We start from the raw sequence: 24,613 nt of genomic DNA, 5'->3' as shown, positions 1-24,613 counted from the left end.
AGCGAAAACAGGTACTAATGTAAGTCTTTCGTAACAGGGAGTTGTCGTAAGTCGAATGTTTGAAAAGCGGGGGCCACCTGTATCACTAGCATATGTCATGAAATTTGTTGTGCAGTAGAAGTACATTGCAATTCATGATAAAAATTGTAACTGACAGTAAATATATATATTTAAAAAGTTAAATTAAGTAATACAGAAAGAGAAAAAAAGTAGCAAGGTAGTGTTAATGGGTTCACCGTCCATCAGAAATCTGATGGCAGAGGGGAAGAAGTTATTCTTGAATCATTGACTGTGTGCCTTCCGGTTCCTGTACCTCCTCTCTGATGGTAGCAATGAGAAGAGGGCATGTGCTAGGTGATGGGGGTCTTTAATGATATGCTGCCTTTTTGAGGCATCAGTCCTTGAAAATGTCCTGGATTCTGGGGAAATTGGTGCCCACTCCAGCCCCGTAAGCCATCCAATAGAGTATTACCAGAGAGTACTGATCCGATGTCCCTCTGCCACACATTATGGGTCACAGTTACAGGCAGGACTTCAGGATACATTTGTTATGTTATGTATCAGTGCAAAATATCAGAGCAATGGTCTTCAAACAAGAAATGTATGGAAACTGTGATCCTTGCCAGGCTAAGACACTTTCATTCTGGAATCTACAAGATTTACAACTCAAAGCATTAAACAAAGACTAGCCAAGTTGCCATGAATTCCCAGCAAATGTAAGTTTACACAAGCATCCAGACTTCTCTTGCAATTCATACACAGTCACAAGTGGTTGAATGCATTAATAGTTGACAAGGGCGTGCCCTAGAAATTCCATCACACAGTGCAACTAGTTTGGAATTCTTTAACAAAGTCCAGTTGTTCACATTGCCTGGTACATAGTGCAAAGGTTGCACATTACCACAGGTTAGATGTGGGCTCTTTGTGTGTATGACGTTCATGCAAAAGCAGACGGCTGAGTGTGCAGAATGACATCATACAGCAGACAACACTCCCACTATCATATGTGCAAAGTAATTCTACAAACGCTGCCTGCCTTGTGGACTGAGCCAGACCCTAATCGGGGGGGGGGGGGGGGAGTGGGAGGGTCTGTGGCGGGTGAAGTCTACTGTAGGGTTACGCAAAGAGGTCGTCTTGTTCAGCTATTGCTGGGGAGTCAAAGGCACTCATCATCCTCCTTGTGAGTACTTTTAACGCTCACTTGCCTCAGGTCAGCACCCTTACCACTCCCTTCTTCATTGCTCATGATCTCAGACCTTCTGCATTCCCCATTTCCTCGCCCTGGGAATCTTCTCCCCCACCTTCCACTCCCAGTGACTTTCCTGACCGAGATTCCACCCACTTCCCCTGTGGTGTCCCTTTATCCTCCCACCCCAACAAACCTGCTCCAACCACATCTCCTCTCTTGCTCAACCTCTTCTGTCCTGAGCAGCTGGAGGTCACGGCGGGAAGGGCACTAATGAAAGTTCCTTTTGTGTGAGGCCTGTTCTCATGCACACACTGCCTTGGGCTTCATATTATCTGATTGCCAGGTGGGGCGGAATCAAGCACAAAACTGGTATAATCTTTCTGTCCTTTCTAGTGCAGCACAGTGGCTGTTTAATAATCTTAATTTGCAAAGGCTATGCAGTCTTAACTCGTAGAATCCTACAACACTGGACACCATTCAGCATGTTTTTCTGCTTTTAAGAATATCTCCCTGTGGTCCTACTATTTTTTTTCCTCCCAACTGTAAATGAAACAAATAGCTAATGTGAAGGGAATGAGCCTGTGGGAAGTGATAACACTTCTGTTCCTGCAGCTGGATGTTAAGAATGTGCCCTTGGTTATGCTAGTAAATCGTGATTGTTGTCATACTTTTTCAACAAAGCAATAACATAAAATTAGACTTTCTTTCTGAATTGAGTAACAAAGGCCTCGGGATAGCAGTGTGGTGCTCTAGATAACTGAAAGGAGCTTTAAAGTTGTTAATAACAGTTTGGCTTTTTCCTACGTTATCTGCATGGGCTACCTATCAAGCCATATTTATTTCTTCTGAATCAAAATACAATGGATTATGTTTAATTGGGTTACATCAGCAGCAATCCAATTTTGCCCAATTAAGTGGCTGCCCCAATTAGCCAAAGTTTCATGGAAATAGTTTTTTAAAAGGACAAACTACTATTTAACTGAGTACAAATCGTGTATTTAACTGAAATACTGAACAAATTATAACACTACCAATACTACCACAGTACTATAAAACTAAGTTTTAGTTCCTATTAGTTATCAGTGGAGGAATTCATCCGGTGTTCAGTGACATGTTCTTTTGACTGTAAATGAAAGGTAAAGCTTTGATTGTAGAGCTCAGACACCTAGGGTAACTTTTTCGGCTAGTGTCAAATCTTCCCCGGCATCTTGGCCAGGGTCTGAATTTTTTTAAAGTCAAAATAAAAAATAAAATTATCAGAAGTAAATGCTTTTTGAATCGGGGTCAATCAAACCAAATGGATAGCATAACACAAGTATGTACAACTGATGCTGTTTTAAAACTGTTTGCTGTAAGCATGGTGTAGTGCCTTAAAGGCCACACAAGCACGTGCGACTGATACTAGCTAGAAATTGTTCGGCAACAGCCTCCTGCTGGATTTAAACGGCATAGTGTCTCAAATAAATGAAGGGAACCTAGGCTATTTTCTCAATTCGATTTTTGTTCTTTAGTTGTTCCAAATAAGCAGCTGTCCTGATTAACCAGAATCTATTTATTGGAATTGACAGCATTTTTACTTTTAATGATTAATTATTGTGAACAAGCAAGCAAACTAAAAAGGCCAAGCTCTGCACCTTTGTCATTTTTGTCACTGTCCTTGTGGTTTAAAGCTTGCGATGTCACAGTACAAAGTGGGTTATCAGATTATCCTTTTATCTTGTGCGCTTTCCACTTGCATACAAATACAATTGTTTCTGTAACTGAAGTAGGTGCAAGTTCACTGGAATAAAATGTCCATAATTCATTATTAATTGCCACTTGGTTGGTAACACTGCTGGGAGATCCATTTGATAAAGTGAGTGTACCTAAAAATTTAGATATATTTTAGAATCCACCCTTCAACCTGATTATGGCTAATGTACGAATTCAAATATTTCTACTGAGATTGAGCACTTAAAGTCTTCACATAAGCAATGCCTGAAAATAAATTGCTGAATCAAATTTCCAAATACTTAATTGTGTATGAATAGGAATACATTTTTCATGTTTTCTGGGCTCAAGTTTCTGATGTCTGTGATGCTGATGTATGATGTTAGCACTGTCCATTAATAGACCTAACATGAAACATTAATGCCTTATCTTTGCGGACATCTTATCTGCCTATTTTTGACTTTCATGTCCTCTAAAATTATCTCATTATCAGTTATTGGGCATGGGAATCTGACTATAGCATTATGTCAAGGAAGCTCTCTGAACTATATATCGAGGAATTAAGTATATTAGATCAAAGGAACATTAGATACATAGATAGATAGATACTTTATTCATCCCCATGGGGAAATTCAACTTTTTTCCAATGTCCCATACACTTGTTGTAGCAAAACTAATTACATACAATACTTAACTCAGTAAAAAAAATGATATGCATCTAAATCACTATCTCAAAAAGCATTAATAATAGCTTTTAAAAAGTTCTTAAGTCCTGGCGGTAGAATTGTAAAGCCTAATGGCATTGGGGAGTATTGACCTCTTCATCCTGTCTGAGGAGCATTGCATCGATAGTAACCTGTCGCTGAAACTGCTTCTCTGTCTCTGGATGGTGCTATGTAGAGGATGTTCAGAGTTATCCATAATTGACCGTAGCCTACTCAGCGCCCTTCGCTCAGCTACCGATGTTAAACTCTCCAGTACTTTGCCCACGACAGAGCCCGCCTTCCTTACCAGCTTATTAAGACGTGAGGCGTCCCTCTTCTTAATGCTTCCTCCCCAACACGCCACCACAAAGAAGAGGGCGCTCTCCACAACTGACCTATAGAACATCTTCAGCATCTCACTACAGACATTGAATGACGCCAACCTTCTTAGGAAGTACAGTCGACTCTGTGCCTTCCTGCACAAGGCATCTGTGTTGGCAGTCCAGTCTAGCTTCTCGTCTAACTGTACATAATTTGATGATTGGCATGGACATAGTGAGCATGCCTGTATGTCTCTCTGTAATTTTGATGATTTAAAGTACTGCAGATCTATCCCATCAGCGAGTTGCTGATTGGCAGAGAAACTGAAGGAGCCTGACTTGATGCGCACCATGCTACTGACTGCATCAGAGAGGCATCGGTGCACAAAGGCAGTGTGCAGTGTGACAGCAAGCTGTATTCCCTGTGATCGCAAGACGCTGTTGGACGTTGTTAATGTAGACTGCTGCAAGTCTGACTCACTGGTTTATTGACAGCTGGCAGGGGATCAGCATGCCCTCCGTCGCAGTGAGGACTGGGCCTCGAGCTGCGGTGTCATCTATTTACAGCAGCGAGGCGTCGGAGTCTGTGCGCTCTGCTGGAGCACTGGAGCTGGTGTTATCTGGGGTTGATGCTGCCCCCAGTGTTCGTTCGGCACAAGACAAGTCACATTGTGTTCAAGTGCTGACTGCTGCAACATCCATGGACTTACGGGGCTTGGATGATCTTTTTTGTGTGACTGTTATATGCGCTTGCTATATTGTATGTGCTATATGTGCCTTGTGCTATGTATGACTGTTGGTACAGTGTTTTGCACCTTGATCCCAGAGTACCACTGTCTCATTAGCTGTATTCCATGGGTATTTGTGTATGGTTGTGAATGATAATTAAACTTGAACTTGGTAGAAATTGTAGAGAACGTTGTACTGAATGAAATGTTGGTAATGTTCCCTGATTGCTGGGGGGGGGGGAGGGGGAGGGAAGGAATCATGAATGTTCACTGCAGGACAAATACATAATTTAAGTTTTTATCAGCATGTCATTTGTTCTCTATCCATTCAGACAGATGCTTACCAAAGAAGTCAATACTTATCCCAGCAACAACCTGGAAACCTATCCCATGGAATCATTAATAGTTAGAGTATATGTGCAGTTGAGTTTTGAAAAGGTTGTCATGTGGAGGGGCTAGGGGTGAGGTGCATTGTGGGTTTGGAGAGCTAAGCAAGCCTTATCCAGCATACAAAACATCTTGGCACAGACATAAGCCCCACCCCTCTAGTTTAGCTGGCTGTCAAAGCTATAAAAAAAAAGTTTCTAGATTTTCAAATTTGATATTGTAACGTGCTGAGGTACAGTGAAGAACATTATTTTGTTTGCTACGTATGATTTCCTTACAACAGTGCATTGAGTTAGTGCAAAGATGAACATTAACAGAATGCAGATTGTAACAGTTAAAGAGAAAGTGCAGTGTAGGCAGGCAACAAGGTACAAGACGATAACTGGGTCAGAGTCCATCTTATCATTCAGAACACCTTTCAGTAGCCTTTAGTGGTAGGATAGAAGCTGTTTTCAAACCTGGTAGTGAGTGTTTTGAGGCTTTTGTATTTTCTGCCTGATGGGATAGGGCAGAAGAGGGTATTTTCAGGGTGGGTGGGGACTTCGATTGTGTTAGCTGCTTGGAGAGGCAGCAAGAAGTGTAGTCAGAGTTAAGGAAGGCTGTTTTTCGTAATGTACTGAGCTATGTCCACCACTGTCTGCAGTTTCTTGCAGTCCTGGGTGGAGAAGTTGCTATATCAATCCATGATACATCTGCATAAAATGGTTTTGATTGCATTTTGATAAAAGATGAAGGTCAAAAGTGACATGCCGAACCTCTTTAGCCTCCTAAGGAAGTAGTGGTGCTTTAGTATGCTGTCTTGGTCATAGAATTCATGTTATTGGACCAGAACTAGCTATTTGTGATGTCCATTCCTAGAAACTTAAATCTTTCAACTTTTGTCCTCCGCAACCTTGGTGTAAACAGGTGTGTGTGTGTGTGTGTGTGTGTGTGTGTGTACCACCTTGAAGTTAAAGATCAGCTCTTTTGGTGACATTGCAGGAAAGCTCATGAAATTATGTCACTAGGTGCTCTGTCTCCACCTTATCCATGACTGGAATTGGACTCAAATTCATTATACATATCACCAGCTGAAAAAACCCAAGGAATGAATAAAGTGCTAAGTGAAAAACTATCACATAGGTTGAAACTGTGTTAAGCAAAACAGGCATGTTCCACCAAAACAAATTCCAAACTTTAGAAGGTTTTCTTTAAAATTACACTTTTCAGAATTAAGCATGTTATGCTCTAAGTTAGAAAGCCAATGATGTTCAAAGAACCTTAACAAACATTGAAAAATGCAAAGCTGTTGTTAAAAAGCACAAACTACTGAAATATAATTAGAATTTAAGATTAAAAGACCAAAACAAATTAAAAGACAATGTTTTTTTTCTAGTGTAATGGAGTTAATTTGCCATGCGCCCTTCGCAGCTGTTCCTGTTCATTTGAATAGTGTTGCTTTTCCTTCACAAGGTCTAACCTGATCTAATTTTTATGGGCAAATTCCCCAGCCTGGATTCTCATCGAATTGCAGCGGTTTCATGTTGCATAGCTGGACCCAGACTGCAATCATGAAATATTCTAAATCATGCAATATTCTACAAATAAATGTCCACACATTCAGGTATTGCCGGGTACGTGGGGAAATGCAGCGAAATTAAACAATTCAAGTGCTTTTAAGAGTTAAGACTACAATTCCAAGCAGAATGTATGCCAGATATTTGCCTTGACCTTCAGAAAGTGTTTCAAAGTCAAAATCATACTTCAGTTTATTATCACATGCACATACATGTATGTAAAGGTGCAGTGAAAATCTTACTTGCATTAGCTTCACAGCATTCATGAGAAAACATAAATGTAAGTTATACAAATTTCTATAAAAACGCATTAAATCAAAAAAGTCAGTTGTAGTTTAAACTAATCAGAGTGTTGCTGTACTGAGGTAGCGAGGATGCTTCTTACAATCTTCAAGTATTTGACTAAATTATTGTGAGTACACATTGGCAAAAAGGTAACATCTATCACCAAAGAACCGCAGCACCCAGGCCATGCCATCCTTTCACATCCACCATCAGGAAGAAAGGTACTGAAGCTTGAACCAGGTTCAAGAGCACCTATTCCCCTTCGACCATTTAGTTTTTGAACTAACCTGCACAACCTTAATCACTGCCTCAGTGTAACAACATTATAACCATTTTAACCATTTTGTACCTCATGGAATTTGTTCTAATTGTATTGTTTCTAGCAAAAACTGAAAATTTCTGTTTAATTTGGGGTTTTTTGTCCTGACGATGCTGCTTTTATGATGCATTTGTGTTTGTGATGCTCCTGCAAGTTTTTCATTGCATTTGTGCATGCATATACTTGTTACCTGTGACTGTGAACTTGGCTTTGACCTTAATCCTTTATCTCAAGGAGCTACCCAGGGATGATAATACTGTTCATTTCATGAAGCTTAGTATATCCTGTTGAGGGTTCTGTGTTCAGTCCTGGGCACTGCACTTTGGCCCAACTGCTTATGTTAAATGATGAGAATAGTTGACACAAACTAGGCTGAACAATCAATCTTTCAGGACAAAAGAATAAGAGATGATCCAGGTAAGGTGTTTAAGAAAAGGCGTATAAGAACTTTCTACCAAGACTAGAGCAAACAAGAATTGTATAGAAGGGAACGTAATATCAAAATTAAAATGTGGCCACTGAGAGATACATTAAGTTGCTCCCAAGATCCAGACCTCTGAAAATGCTATCAGTTAAAAATGCTGAACTGAGTTTGCTGGATTTTGAAGAGGTAATGTATAAAGTTCAAAGTAAATTTATTATCAAAGTACATATATGCCATCATATCCAACCCTGAGATTCATTTTCTTGCAGGTCTACTCAATAAATCCATAATACCACACCAACTGGGCGATCAAGCAGTTGCAAAAGACAACAAACTGCAGATGCAAACAATATATATAATAATAAATAAATAAGCAATATATTTTGAGAACGTGAGATGAAGGGTCCTTGAAAATTAGTCCATAGGTTGAGGGAACATTTCATTGATGGACAAGTGAAGTTCAAGAGCTTGATGGTTAAGGGGTGATAACTTCCTGAACCTGGTGGTGTGAGTCCTGAGGCTACTGTACTTCCTTCCTGAAGGCAGCAGCGAGACCTGTGTGCTGGGGTCTCTGATGATGAATGCTATTTTCCTGTGACAGTTTCATGTCGATGTGCTCAATGGTGGGGGAAGGGCTTAACCTGTGATGGACTGGGCCGAATCCACTATTATTGTGAATTTTCCATTTAAGGGCATTGGTGTTTCCATACCAGGCAGTGATACAGCCAGTCAATATACTCTGCTCTACACATCTATAGAAGTGTGTCAACGTTTTAGGTGTCATGCCAAATCTTCGCAAATTCCTGAGGAAGTAGAGAGACTGCCACATTTTCTTCATAATAGTAATTACGTGCTGAGACCAGGGCAGGTCCTCCAAAATGTAACAGTGAGGAATTTAAAGTTGCTGACCCTCTCCACCTCTGATCTGGACTGACTCATGGACTTCTGGTTTCCTCCTCCTGAAATAAAAAAATCAGCTCATAATTACAAGATGGCGCTTGTGAACCACGGTGATGTCTACAAGCTACGTATGAAGGGTTGCAAAGCATTTAGGTGGCAATAAGTTACAGACTGACTATGTCTGAAAGTGCATAGTCTAATGAGTCTAATGGGTCTAATGAGCTTGCACATTCCAATCTCCCCAGCAGGTCTGCGGATGAAATTGTAAATGGATAATATATATGGCAACTTATAATAGGAAACAGAAGAAGCTGATTAATGGTGATTAATTAAAGGATCTGATACAATTAATCTTTAGTTTTCACTTCAGTATTTATCAAATGCACACAAAGCTTGTCCTTGACTGCAAGCTATTGAAAGCAGACCTTTCAGCTGAAAGGAAAATTTAAATGCTGATTAAAAGTACTTGGATAAGTAAGTTCAGCTTAGAGTTGATGTGAATGTAACAAATATTACTGCAAAACATGAGTACAGTGAATGATAAATACATGAAGGAATTGATTGCATCTAGTGCTGGTGCTGAGTCCCTGCCAGAGAAAGAAAGCAACAGAACTGGGGGTTTGATGGAACATCATGGAAAGCCAGTTAAAGTGTTTATGAAGATTTTCTTGATCAGTTACCTTCAAGGGTAAATGTGTAAAGAGTTGTTTTACAACCCAATGCCAAAATGACATAAATAGCACTGTGGGCAGAAAAGTTTGACTTTAAGGACAATAGATACAGGGAATAGATGTTGAGATAAGTCCAAAGTAGTGCATGAAACCAAGGTCAATTCTGTTTCTGACATGTACTTTACAACAAGGTGACTAGATAGCAATCAGAAGCAGCATCAAAGAGTGATTCTTTGGTTCTCTTAATTTTCAGTCTATCAGGCCAACCCTACCACTCCTTTATGTAGTCCCATGGCTATCAGACAATTCAGGAAAGTGAGGACAAAAATTAAGGTTAGCTTTATTTGTCATATACATCAAAACATTGAAATGTACAATGAAATTCTTCATTTATATCAAAACAGTGAGAATTGTGCTGAGGGCAGCCTGCAGGTGCCACCATACTTCCGGCCAACAGCTCATTAACTCTAAATGTACATCTTTGGTACGTGGGAGGAAACTGGAGCACCCAAAGGATACCTGTGCAGTCATGGGGAGAATGTACAAACTCCTTTGGGGCAGCAGCATGAGTCGAATCCCAATTTCGATTCCAGTATCTGCTGCTGTATAGTGAATGTGATAACCCTTAAGATTATCTGAACTGGCTTGTTCCTTAAAGCTTATTCCCACCACATACAGCACTGTTTCCAATAGCACCTTTAGGATGATCCCCATATGAAACAGAAAGATCATAGTCTTGGGAGCTATCTTTTGGTAGATTTTCTGTTTCCAGCAAATGATGCTCAGAAGTGAGTATGACCTGTATTCCCAAATAACTTGTTGGTAACTTGTACAAATCTGTAAATGGTTTTACCATCTGATAATGCTAGGCAGCAAAGTATCACACTGGGGTCACCTAAATCTCAGGGAAAAAGCCGAGTGATGATATGCTGAATGTTCTGGACACTTTGCAGAGATTACAAAGCTATCATGAACTTTCAGTCTAGTTGTATACAAGTAGTCATATTGTCATACTGTATGGAAGCATGTCCATTTGCTCAACTGGTCCATGCAGACTGATTCCTATCTAAGATAGTCTTATTTGCCTGTGTTTTGCCCATATCCATCTAAACATCTCTTATTCATTTATCCATCTAAGTATCTGTTAGATACTGTAATGTACCTGCCTCAACCACTTCATCTGGCAGCTCATTCCATGGATTGACCACTCTCTGTGTGAAAAAGTCACCCTTCAGCTTCCTATTAAATCTCTCTCCTCTCATTTCACCTTAAACCTCTGCTCTCTATTTGTTTTTTTAAAAAAAAATTTTTAATTGAATTTTCAAATGGGTTACAGAAAGAAAAGAGAAAATTATCAACCCTTCCCCCCTCCCCTTAACCCCTCCCCCCTAACATATCCCTATAGAAAAAAAAGAAGAAAGAAAAAAGAAAGAATGTCTGGATTTCAGAAGATCCCCACATGCTCCATGGAGTTCATAATAGCTTAAATATGTATATTTATTTATTTCCCCAGATAACCAATAATTTTATCTTCGGAGCACCTATATATTTAATCCTATTTTTTGTAAATAAGGGTGCCAAATTTTCAGAAACATTTCATATTTATCTCTTAAATTATAAGTAATTTTTTCAAGTGGAATGCAGCTAAAAGTTTCATTTTTCCAACGATCTATACTTAAGTATGAATCCGATTTCCAAGTAACTGCAATAGCCTTTTTGGCTACTGCCAATGCAATTTTTATGAATTCTTTCTGATATTTATTCAATTTGGATTTTGATTTTATCCCTTCAATATCGCCTAGTAAAAATAATATTGGATTGTGTGGAAGTTGTATTCCAATAATTTGTTCCAGTAAAACTCTTAAATTTGTCCAAAAAGGCTGAATTTTAGAAAAGACCAAGTAGAGTGTAAAAAAGTACCAATTTCTTGATTACATCAAAAACACTGATCAGATAAATTTGAGTTTAATCTGTTTATTTTTTGTGGTGTAATATATATTTGATGTAAAAAGTTATATTGTACTAATCTTAGTCGAACATTTATTGTATTTGTCATACTGTCAAGACATAATCTTGACCAACTTGTTTCATCAATTTTAATATTCAAATCAGTTTCCCATTTTTGTCTTGACTTATGAATTCCTTGTTTAATTGCCTGTTTTTGAATCAAGTTATACATACCAGAAATAAATTTTTAAATTTTTCCTTTATGAATTAAAGTTTCTATTTCATTAGGTTTCAGCAATAACATTGTTTGACCAAGTTTATTTCTTAAATAAGCCCTTAATTGGAAATGACAGAAAAGAGTGTTATTTGATATTTTATATTTATTCTTTAATTGGTCAAATGACATTAATATACCTCCTTCAAAACAGTCTCCTATATATCTAATCCCTTTGTGAAACCAGTTATATAAAAGTTGATTATTCATTGTAAAAGGGATAAGTTTATTTTGAAATTTGCTATTTTGCTCTCTATTTCTTGATTCCCTAACCCTGGGGAAAAATTACTGTGTGTATTGGCTTATCTGTGCCCTTTATAATTTTATACCTTTCATTCTCCTATGCTCCAGTGGAAAGTATCCCACATGCTCAAACTCTTTCCATACCCCAGAGCCATGAGTCCTGGCAACACCTTTGTAAATCTCTTCTGCACTTTTTCCAGCTTAATGCCATCTTTCTTATAGCAGGAAGAGCAAAACTGAACACAGTATTTCAAATGCAGCCTCACCAACATGTAGTACATTGCAATATAACATCCCAACTTCTATATTCAATGCCTTGACAGACAAAGGCTAGCATGCCAAAAGCCTTCTTCACTACCCTGTAAACCTATGATGCTGTAAATTCACTGAACTGGAAAGAAAGATGAGGAAGATGCATCATTTCATTCAAAGACAAATGTATAATCAAAGGATTGAAAGTAATGTCAAGCTATGTAAAGTAAAATAAAGATAGAATATTTGCAGCATTGCATTGTTGTAATAGCAAATAAAACCACCAGATGAAGCTAATTTTAGAACAGTGTGTTCTGTGGAATGTCAACAAATGTTTCATTTGTTCAAATGAAAGCTGCTGCTGTGGGCTTCTTGTGCAAGTCTGGTTGACATTTGCCTTTCCATTAAATTAGTGCTTTTAATTTCCCAAGTGGTTATTCTGAGTTTATTCTCATTTGATAAGTTTACCACTCTGTTTTATATTTTGTCCTGACTTGTTGATAACTCGGAGACCCCAAACCTCTAACTTGAGTATGACTTCATTTAAATGTTCTAATTTTTTTAATTGCCCCCTTCCCACAGATGGGATGGTCTGTCATTTATCGTGTAACTTGATGTGTGCAGATTGACAGTAGTAGCATCAGATACCCAAACCGAGAATCTTCCTTTCCTGGGTGAAGGGATCTTCAAATGTCCCATTTCCCTAACCTGATGCAGCACATTTGTACACCGTCAACAGTGGGCTCAGATCAGATCAACAGCAGTAAGACAGGAAGGAGAAAATCAAAGAGGCAGAGAGAAAATTTATTGAAGAGGAAAACTCAAAAAAGAGAAAGAAAAATTTGTCGAGTCAAATGGTGCTTATTGTCATATTCACAAGTACAGTGAGATGCAGGTACAATGAAAAACTTATTTTCAGTAACATCTCAGGCATGCAGGAACAAAAAGAACACTGAATATACTGTAAGTTATGCATAAAATTACTCCATTATAAAATATATTAATGTTCTGAAAATGCCAAATTTAAACTAGGTTTTCTTGGGCTGGAGTGCAACTGTCCTTTTCCTGGAAGCATCATGACTGACTTTAAGAATTAATTGAGTCTGAGGGTATTTTTAAATAAATTGGCTCGCAGTTTTAATTGGGTAATAGTATTATTTTCTTATGTTAAGATGTTTCTTCAGGTTGTTTTATGGAGTATTTAACTTGGTAGAGCCTTTTCCTTATCAATAAACTTAATCAAATCACCTTTCTTTCAAAAGCCTTGGTTTTCCAGTGAGGGAGGAGCATTGTAGCATGGTAGTTTGTGTGCCTAGATGCTCATGTACTGATGTGCTTATTGTTGGATTCATTCACACAATACCCCTGAGAAATTAAGCAGTTAAGATATTGTTAAAACATTTGTTTTATCACAACCAGGACTTTGAAAATGGCTTTCATTTTGCATAAATTTGATGCATAAGCACTTTCGACATCTAGGATTTTACTTTGATAGCTTTACCATTTGTGCAAATGTGTTTTTTTTTTAATTATTGGCCTGAAATAGTACAGTAAGGGAGTGAAGAATGGTACATTCATGCTGTGCACACATGGTGGTGTTGACAAAGTTTGTCATGTGATGTCTCTTGAGAATTCAGTTTCTTTTCATGTACTTTGTAAGAAAGAAACCATAAATTTCCGAGGCCTCTGCTAGTTTCCCAGTCAGTATGTAAAGAATCTACTGATTCCCATTAGTTGTCATATATATCTTTTGTGTTTTCTGCTGTTTATAACAATACTTTCATTTCATCCAGCCATAATTGCTTTAACTTTGTGTTCATTAAATACACATGCACTAGTTTATCTCCTTGCTTGGATTTCTGTTTCAAAAGCTTCCTTAAAATCTATTTGTTCATTAGGTCTTTGGTCACAATGTTATTTTTCTCTAATCTGACTCTGATCACAATCTCTGCCTGATCATTAACCATTTTTGGAATGTTCAGTTATATTAAGGATATTGCGTACATTTCCACTGTTGTTTCTGTCCTCGAAGCATACATTGGTTGCCCATAGCTGTAGAAATGCTTTAATAGGTTTAGTCGTTTTATTTGTTCTTACTGCTCCCTCGGTTACTTTTCAAGTGAAACCCTCTATTGAGGCCTCTATGCTAATGACGCCAGCCTCCCTAGCTGATAAACTGGTTGGTAATAGCAAATTTAAATCACAATGTAGCACTCACAAATAATGGAAGAAATCATGAAGGGTTGTAGCCCGAAACATCAACAATTAATTCCTCACCTCTTTAGATGTTCCACCTCTATTTTGTGTGCGCTAACTCTGGATTCCCAGCATGTGCTGAATCTCTTGTGTTTAAATCACAATGAATGTGGTGAAAAGTTGGTTATACAGTTTAGCACCAGCAAGTTTTTGATGTGTTTACAGAGGGTCAAAAGAAGTATCAAAACTTCAGCTATTTCCTGCTCTCTTAATCATTTATCTGTCACTTTTAGACCATTTTTAGTTTTTCACTCCACAGTTGCACTTTATTGTTTGAGGTGGTTCTGGGTTAGTTTCCAGTGGGTTATTTTTGAAAGGCTGATGTTTGACAGGACACAGCAATTCAGTCCATCATTCAGCCAAATCGGTTTGCAAACCGTTGTGTTGACTGATCCAATTTTAAAGCCTTTTAAATTTTTTTTAATCAAAACATGGTTTTGCAGTGCAAGTTGTCTCAATTTCAGTAATTGCAATGCACTTTGTGCAGTAAATACTTAAACCCAAGTTCAGGTCCGATGGATTGAATGCAGAAATCACTTTTGATAACTGTCAAGGTTCCTTAAGTGGATTTGGGCAGTTCCCCACGGATCAGGAATCCACAGCACAAATTTCCCTTAAAACTTAGTGTGATTTAACCTTCTTGGCAAGGTCAGTGATGACAAGTAGATTTTGAAATAAAGTCTCGCTGGAATGGGGTTACAATGTTGAGACCTTGTGAGTCAGGAAGCATGTGTTGCATTCTGAACATCTTTGAACAGAGAGCAGAAAGAAGAAATGAGTAATGTCCTTTTTAAAAAAAAACACAGGAAAACACACAATCAATAACAATCTCATCACCATTGTAATCCAGTGATTTTCAATTAGAATTCATTGGCATATCATGGTTAATGACTTAATGAAACATCCAAATCAGCCTCAAAGTGTCAAGCAAATGTGAACTCAGCAGAGAGCATGGAGAAGGTTAAATCAAGAGCTGAACAACATACACCTGGGCACAGTTACTGTTTTAACATTTAACAGAGTCAGCTCACATCTAGAAATTAACCAGCTGTTAATGGTCACACTTCCTGAGAAATACTCAGCCACGCTGTTTGAGGAAGCATTAATTGCAACAGATGGCGTAAACAAGATTGATGTAGCTGTTCAATGAAAAGTATATGTAGTTCAGAGCAGCTCAGTGGTTATCTATAACTGGGATCAGACAGTGACTGTGGAGCCTTTGTGGATTGTGTTCTTGATTTTCCCCTCGCTCTACACAAAGTACAGCACGGAAAGAGGCCTTTCAATACAACTCATCCCATCTGCCCTCCAAAACTTTCCTACCTATGTACTTATCTAGATGGCTTTTTAAATATTACTAATGTTGCCCGCCTCAGCCACAGTTTCTGACTCATTCCAAACATGAATGAGAATGAAGAACCTGCCCTTGACTTCCCCTTAAAATCTCTCTGATGGTCAACTTCTGTCATCGCACATCTGAAGGCAGCCTGAATATTCAGTGTGTTGTTATTGTGAGGATATTAGCTAAATGGGTATCTGTCGTGTAAAGCACGACGTATTGAAACCGTGTGCTAATGTTGCCTATAACTGGTCAATGCTTTCTCGATGCTGCAGGACTTCCTAAACAAAAAGATGTGTCTAGTAACGCTGTGGCCAGGTAGAGGAATTTTGGGCTGTCACTGTAAACTGGTAGAGCAGCTGCTTCACAGTTCCAGTGACCTGGGTTTGGTACTGATCTCTGAGGCCATCTTGGTGAAGTTATCATGCTTTCCCTTGTGACAGTATGGATTTCCTTGAGGCGTTCTTTTCTTCTCCCACAGTCTGAAGATGGACACGATGTAGGCTAATTGGCCACAGTAAATCAGCCAGAGTCAGTGAAGAATGGAGTTGATGAGAGTATGTGGAAAATAAAACAGAATTTGTTTAATTGGTTGCTTGATGGTTAGAACAGTCTTGATTGGCTAGGAAACCTGCTTTCATGCTGTATGACTGTATAAGTGTTCAACAGAATATAGTTTTCACTGGTATATTCCCAGCACTCTATTTCCTATTTTCTTCCCAGAGCATGATCTTAAACAACATCAAAACACAGATACTTGTCTTTGGAAAACTGTTACAATGGCACGTTGCAATGAAAGAGACAATTAACCTGTCTCTCTGGACATTGTAAGGACAGTCCAGCATATTCAGTGCTTGACAGGTACCTAGGTGATGATCACTGTGGCTTTAATGACTATGGGCATGTTGATTCAAATCAAGTTTCTCAGAACTATGTTTTACTGGGGTAATGGAAATAAACATGCCAGTAGTTCATGGTTTGGATTTGTTCCTCATGACTCTGGATGGGAGAACATGATGGGAAAACTACCATAACATTACAGAATAAGGAACTCCCTGGGCCCAAAATGAAGCCGCTTTTGTTGTCAATAATTATTTTTTCCTCATTACAAGTACCTTAATTTTATTAACTGAATTGCAGATATTTTCTCGCAAGTATAAGTATTCTTGCAAAATTGACAAAACAATGAAATAAAATCTCAAAATTAAGGGTAACATCCTTGTGCACTGAAATGGAATTTTCTTTATTTCCTGCTCTCCTGAATTATTGGCCTTACTAGAAATGAAAGGAATCTTAAACAAAATGCTCCTGATTCAAATGTTGGTTGAGCCTGAGAGTCTGGGGCAAGAACTAGAGGCCCAGGGGTGGCCTGTCCTTGGCCTGGAGGCATGTGTGTGTGGTGGTGGGGGGAAGACGGTGAGAAAGGGGCTTGTTTTTCTATTACCGTTCTGCTTTGTTTTGTTGTTGGAGGTGCTGCTTATGTTGTTTTGCTGAACAAGGTATGGTGGCACCAAAATATGTGACAACTCTTGTAGTCTGACCGCAGTATATCCTTGAGTGTGTTGGTTGTGGATGCAAATGGTACACTTCACTATACGTTTCAATGTACATGTGATAAATAAATCTGAATCCAAATGTCAGCATCTGCTGTAGTGAAACTGAAATTGAATTATTTAGTCACTTAAACCTCAAAGTCCTAGATATGTCTATTGTAGTAATGTTCCTTAATGGATAACTTTTATCTTTATCTTTGTTTTAGAAACAACATCTTCATCATTTGTCATGGAAACTACCAAAATCTCCAAAGTTGCGATGACTACGACCACAACCACGCCCGTTTCAAGGAGGAGTGTTAAGGCAACACTGACACCTGCACCAGAGATTCCATCGTTGTTTCACAGGACCAGTGCAAAGACGCTGATAGCATCCCACCTCCCTCCTGAGTCCACAGAGTGCTGCGAGGCCACAGACAAACGTGATATATCTTGGCCCAGAACCCAGCCGGGGGAGACAGCTAAAAGGCCCTGTCCTCTGGGAACAGTGGGTAAGAAGTCATTCTCTTCACAGCTAGAACTGTACATCAAGTTTTGCATCTAACACGTGAGGGTTTTAGAACCAATAAACAGTGATCCAGGCAATTTAGTACAGTCGGCCCTCCTCATCCGCGGGTTCCGCATGCGTGAATTCAACCAACCGCGGATCAGGAAAACCCGGAAGTTCTCTCTCCAGCACTTGTTGTTTGAGCATGTACAGACTTTTTTCTTGTCATTGTTCCCTAAACAATACAGTATAATAGCATTTACATTGTATTAGGTATTATAAGTAATCTAGAGATGATTTAAAATGTACGGGAGGATGTGCATAGGTTACCGCATATTGAGAATCGAAAAAAATGAAGTTCTCTAAGTCAAACAGGTACATCTGGTATTATTTAGTGTCAGTTAGTCAAATGTTTGTCTTAGTATATAGTATATATTTTACCTTTCTATGCATATAAAACACTTAAGAAATGGATGTATTCCAATAATTAAACCACTGCGTTGCTTAGTAATAATTGTAGCTTTCATCAGGGCAGAGCCTTCTCATGCTCCATTGTTCTCACTTTATCCTGACTATAGCCTAACGCTTTTCCGATGACTGGTGGCATTTCACATCTTTCCGATCGCTTTATTATTTCCACTTTATTTTCAATCGTGATCGTTTTCTGGAATAGAAACACTGCAGGTGGCCGGGTCCCGAGCTCCGCCGGGTCCTAAAGTCCACCGTACTGAGACAGGTTAAATAAGTTCCGGAGCTCCGCTGGGTCCTAAAGTCCACTGACTTGAGCATCCGCGTTTTTTGGTATCCACGGGGTGTCCCGGAACCAATCCTCTGTGCATAAGGAGGGCTGACTATAGTTTGAAAGATGCTGTAACCATTTCACTCTCAATACTTGATAGCATTATTTTTGTGACATGTATTTTTTTGAAAATCAAAGAGATTATAAATGCTGGAAGTCTAAACATAAATACTAAAAATACTCAGCAGGTCAGGCCGCATTTGTGGGAAGAGAACCAGTTGACTTTAGTCAAACTGGGAAGAAGAGAAGTAGCTTGTTAAGTTCCATAAAGAGGGGGAGGGTGATATCTCTCATAGGGTAAAACCAGGGTGTCAGTGGGCATAAACTGTAAACTAAGTCAATGAGAGAGTTGGAGCTGTTAGAGAATGAGAACATAGACAAAACAATGTAGAAGTTGTGAAATTCAGAGCAAGGGGATATGCTCAGCAGGTCAGGCTTGAGCACGTTCTCCATTTCCCCTTAATGAAAAATGAGGGGAAAAAAAAGAAACAAAAACTAGTTCTGCCAATACAGGCAGCCCTGGGGTTACGAACGAGTTCCGTTCCTGAGTCAGTCTTTAAGTCGGATTTGTACGTAAGTCGGAACAAGTACATCTGGTATTATTTAGTGTCAGTCAAACGTTTGTCTTACTATATACTATATACTTTACCTTTCTATGCATATAAAACATTTAAGAAACATATGTATTCCAATAGTTAAACCACTTCATTGCTTAGCAATAGTTGTAGCTTTCATCAGGGCAGGGCCTTTCACATGCTCCATTATTTTCACTTTATCCTTTATCCTTTAAAATTGTTCTGATCGTTGACCAACTGTAGCCTAACGCTTTTCCAATGACCGATGGTGTTTCACCTCTTTCCAAATGCTTTATTATTTCCACTTTATTTTCAATCGCGATCGCTTTCCGTCAATGGAACAAAAACACTGCGGGCAGCGAGTCCCGACCTCTGCTGGCTCCCAAGGTCCCCCGGGTACTAAAGTCCACTGCACTGAGACAGGTCAAATGGGACAAGTGGGGCTGTGCTGGGTTTGGGGATTTGATCCTCCACAATATTCCGCATGGGAATTTAAACTGGAGGTGGCAGTGTTTTTTAATGAGGTCGAGTTGCGAGCTCGACGTCAACCCAGCATGGGAACGGTCTGTCACTGGATTGAACTCAGGATCCTCTGTTCTCGAGCCCGGCATTGATCTCACTGCGCCACCAGCCGACTGGAATGGAGAGCGGGGGGGTTGGGGGATGCACAGGGTCAGGGTGAATCTTGCTAAGAAAAATTTAAGCCAAATACAAAGTTACACACTCAACACAGTGTCGACGGTAACGACTTAAAATGGTGGATGTCGAGATCCGACTTAAAATGGCGGATGGCGTTCTCTTTCCTTGGTTCATATGTACGAGTTGTCTGTAAGTCAGACGTTTGTAACCTGGGGAGTACTTGTATCATAAATGGATGCTGATATAGACAGAGGAATCAAGTTACCTGATGTTGTCGAATTCAACATTAAGTCCAGATGCTGCTATGTGCCCAGATGGACGGTAAGGTACTGTTGTCTCAAGCTTACATTGGGCCTCACTGTAACAATGCAGTGGGCCACAGACCAATGGGTGAAAATGGGAAATGGAGAACCAAAGTGACAGGCACTGAACTGGCGTGCTCAGCAAAGCAGTCACCCAGTCTGCATTTGCTTACTGTAGTGTAGATAACACCACATTTTCAACACCAACTGCAGTTCACTGGTGTGGAAGAGTCTAGTTCATTTCTTTTCTGAGTATATTTGAAGTCCCTGTCCAACCTCCTCAGTGTTACTGAGGATTAATAGATTGTACACCCCCTTCACCCCATTTTGCCTATGCTATGGTCATCATATATTTGAGTAATGCAGTCTTCTCTTTCAGTTCTGTCCTTGTAACCATGAATGTTTTAAAGAATATTTTAAGAGCCGTTAAAATTTAATATATTTTGCATCCAAACAGAAGTACCCAGTAATGTTTTCATTAGTGTTATTATTGCACATCTATAAATCTACACTTCACTTTTTTTTCTCAATATCTGCTGCAGGTGTAGCCACCTATGTATGTTTGTCACCTGAAGGATACTGGGATCCCTTGGGTCCAGACCTGAGTAACTGCAGCTCCCCGTGGATAAACCTGCTGTCTCAGAAAGTAAGTCTCTGTAGTTAAGCTGTACCGCAAGTAATATTTATACAGGGTCCATATCGGGCTTAAACAACTATTTCTCAATTTATCCTGTCCTAACTGCAGCTTTGGTGGTATGGATCATAACTGAAAACATTGTAAGAGTAATGTGGTCAGAGGGAATGGGTGGTGAGTTGCTCTGTCATATTCTCCCACATCCAACTAGAGGGCCTAGGAGGTGAGCAGAGAACGTCAAAAAGCACAGTCTTATTATCGGCCTGTTGTGGTCTGCCACAGTCTGTAGAACTTTGATGACCACTCCAGCAAAAGCACTTTATTTTGTGGAGACCTGACTGTATTCAGTTCCTCTTCAGTTGTTTTTAAAAAAAATGTTAGTTTGTCACAAACATTCATCAGCATTAAAAAAGGTGCTAGAATGCAGAATAGTTTTTCTCCAATAAAAATGGGCTGAAATTAAAGTGTTTGTTGTGTATTGGAATCCATATTAGTAATGTGCAGTGATGCTGTAAATTAATTTTTATGAGAAAATGAAAAGCAGATGGGACTTTTCACCATGAAATTGTTAGTTTGAATTTTTTTTTGCACACATGCTTTTGTGAAATTGTGATACAATTTGTGTCAGTTCAGTTTGTTTGCTCATGAGACCAAAATAATCAAAGATTTGCTGAAGAAGTTGGTAGGCTGCTCCCTGTGTAACTGAAGTGAAGAAATGTTAAGCTTTTGTTTGTTAAGCTTGTGTTAAGATATGATGATGAATGTTTTGTGAGGAAAGAAGTCCAAATGAATAATTGTATGTTTTATCAACTTATAATGCTTGGTACCTAAAATTTCCAAGACATATCTCTTCATGAAAGTTATAGGTTGCTTTTCAGACCATAAGACATAGGAGCAGAATTAGGTTACTGGGCCCCATTGAGTCTGCTCCACCATTCCATCATGCCTGATTTGTTATCCCCCTCAACCCCTTTTTCCTGCCTTCTGCCCATAACCTTCTGCACCCTGACTAAGCAAGAACCTATGAACCTCCTCTTTAAATATAATCAGTGTTTTGGCCTCAACAGTAATGAATTCCAGATTCACCACTCTCTGGCTAAAGAAATTCCTCCTCACCTCCGTTCTAAATGGATGTCCTTCCTTTCTGAGGCTGTGCCCTCTGATTAGTCCTAGACTCACACACCATAGTAATCATCCTCCCCACATCCACTCTATCTAGGTCTTTCAGTATTCAATAGATTTCAATGAGATTCCTCCTTGTTCTTCTAAACTCTAGTGAGTACGGGCCCAAAGCCACCAACCATTCCTTATACATTAACCCTTTCATTCCTGGGATTATTCTTGCAAATGTCCTCTGGACTCTCTCCATAATGAAAAAAGTTCATTATAGCCTTGTGCCTGTTTATCCTGTTTTAAAATAAGTACTCTTCAAACAAATAAACCTCATCAACCAGACTTCAATCATAAGCTGGCTTTTGTTCTAAACAGCTGAAACTGCCAGGATAGAATTTGACTCTACTGGGGAGAAATTGAAAGGCTGAATTTTGTGGTTGTTTCTTCCTGTGCAAAATAAAATTGATTTAAAAAGATTTATTTATTTTTGTTTTGTTTTCCATTCCTAACTAAACAACAATTGTGTTATTTTCTTTATTGGTTATCTTGATGTTGGGGTGTGTGGTGGTTTGATTGGGTAACTTAATTGTTAAAAGGTTTATAATTGTGACACGTACCAAAATCCAGTGTAAGTTTGCATGCTGTGTGCTTATGAAAAAAAAGAACAGAATGCAGAATAAAGTCAAACAGTTACAGGAAAATGCAGTGAGGTTAAACGAATAACCTCAAGGACCATGACAAGATAGTTTGAGAGATCAAGAGATCATTTTTATTGTATGAGAGCTCTGTTCAAGAATCTTGTGGGGTAACAGTGGGGTAGAAGCTGTCCCTGTGCTTGGTGCTTCATGCCTCAAGCTTTTGTTCTTCTGCTCAGTGGAAGTGGAGAAGAAGAGAGAAAGACCAGCTTGGGAAGGGTCCTTGATCATGCTGGCTGCTTTACCAAGGCAACAGGAAGTTCAGAGGGACTCAATACAGGCAGGGCGAGATGAACTGGCTGCATCGGTAGCTTTGCAATTTCTTGCAGTTTCGAGCAGTGCATATACCATACCAAGCTATGATGAATCTAGATTGGATTATAGAGAAAATTTATGGATCTCATTGCTGAAAACCTCCTTCATTATGTATGGGTAGCTTCCCTTTGCTGGTTTAAAGTGCTACATGTGACACTGAAGGTCAAGGGTGTGTGTTTGCACCCATAGGACAATATGCTGAGGTGATTTGTACAATGATAAATGGAAAGTAAGAATAGGGTATATTTCACCAAAGAGAATCGACCTCTGGAAAAACAACCCAAAAGACATTTATTTTAATCCTCAGGTTCGATCTGGTGAGACTGCTGACAATATTGCTCGAGAGCTTGCAGAGCAGACAAAACACCTGATTCATGCTGGGGATATTTTGTTCTCAGTAAAACTCATGGAACAATTAGTTGATCTGCTAAACCGGCAACTCCGTAATCTCACTCCGGGTGGAAAAGACAATGCTGCTCGGAGCCTTAACAAGGTAGGAAATCAATCTCACCATTGTGTTTGGATTCACTTCTCAATTTCCTTTCTTTCATCAGATTCACGGTGAAATAATTACAAAAATAAGGAGCATTAGGTAAATGAAACGAGATTAAACAGTACCTAATTGCCTAATTTTTCATAACTTTGTTGTCCTTATGTTGGGTGACTAGGGAATAAAACATGTCTTCAAATAAATAAGTTGCACAAATCCTAAAGATTTACTGAAGACATAATGTACTGCATTAATTTGTATTTTTTATGAAAAGTGTTATCCTTCCCTTTTAAATTTTTTTAATGTTCTGGGTGATTTTTCATTGCATTCTGAATCTTAGAATGATTCCATGTTCCTTTTATTCCCCATTTAAACTCACCTAAAATCATTCTTCCTTGAATACAAATTGGCTCTGACTTCTAAAATGTAATAAATCCTCTTTGACCTATCTGCAACCTTTGACATATTGAGTAAAACATTGTTCTTCAACACCTCTCTATCCGTCAACTTCCAACTGAAGGAGGTGATGTATACCTTGTTTTATTATTACCTCTCCAGTCGTTGCTACAGAATCACCTGCTGTGGTTTCCATTTCCATTCCTCCACCATTTTGACGGGATTCACTCATCCCTCTCTTAATTTCTAGCTACACGGTGATTCCTGTCAGCATCAGCTGAAAACAGAATCCGTTCCTATGTGAACACTCACGTTCTGATGACACCTAGCTTCATCTCACCACAACCTTTCTCAACCCCGCCTCTGCTTCTAACTGATCAGGTTGCTCCTCTTAAGTTCAGGGAGCAGGAATGTCTTCCCAAGAAAACATTGGCCTCTTTCAGTTCTCGTCTTGACCTCTGAGCCTGAGCCATGGACTGTACCCTCCTTACTGGGAATGATATGAACTTGAAACCAATTGTATACAAGTATTAAGCTGTGTGGTATTTGCAGAACCTTGGACTATATGTTGGTACCATCCCAAAGATGACTATTTTGTATTTCAGATCACCTACACTGAAATCTTTGCACCTTATTGTCTCCAGTATAGTCTTCCCCCAGACCAAGCTCTTTCATACCAAGCTCCATATGTTAGGGTGTATTCTGGAGATATGCAATATAGCAAATATTAATTTCAACAACAACCAGTCTTTAGATCTGAATATGGATTGTAGGATGAATTTAAAATGCAGCTTGAAACAAGGGTTTTCCTGATGCTGCATTTCAGAGTAAATTGCAGACCAGGAAACACCCAATTGACTGTATAGGCATGAATGCAATCAACACACCATTGACCTAAGATTCTGCGTCGGCTTGATTACGGCTCAGAGACAATGATAACTAACAACAATGTTGGTAGGAAGATCCAGATTACATGTAACTAAAAGAAGCATTATATCCTTGGCATATAAAAATGTGCTGGAATGTTGGGTTGGGAAGCCCCATTCTCTCTCTCGTGACTCTAAAGGTTGTCAGCTTGTGTGTGTCCCGAATAAAGACTTTGTATCTACCA

The 24,613-nt window shown here is 39.1% G+C and overlaps 1 protein-coding gene across 14 annotated transcripts in view; it reads left to right on the top strand.

Annotated features, from left to right (window-relative positions):
• Positions 1-24,613, top strand: part of LOC140729065 (adhesion G protein-coupled receptor L3-like) — a 558,770-nt gene that overhangs the window by 410,067 nt on the left and 124,090 nt on the right. For all 14 annotated transcript variants that reach the window (XM_073048349.1, XM_073048350.1, XM_073048353.1 and 11 more), the window contains 3 exons: positions 17,264-17,548; positions 20,402-20,505; positions 22,924-23,109. In XM_073048349.1, the coding sequence (XP_072904450.1) occupies positions 17,264-17,548; positions 20,402-20,505; positions 22,924-23,109 (575 nt within the window). The remainder of the gene's footprint in view (positions 1-17,263; positions 17,549-20,401; positions 20,506-22,923; positions 23,110-24,613) is intronic.

The sequence above is a fragment of the Hemitrygon akajei genome, chromosome 6 (assembly GCF_048418815.1).
Source record: "Hemitrygon akajei chromosome 6, sHemAka1.3, whole genome shotgun sequence".
NCBI lineage: Eukaryota > Metazoa > Chordata > Chondrichthyes > Myliobatiformes > Dasyatidae > Hemitrygon > Hemitrygon akajei.
The sequence above is the reverse complement of the archived record's forward strand: the minus strand, read 5'-3'. Positions and strand labels throughout refer to the sequence as shown.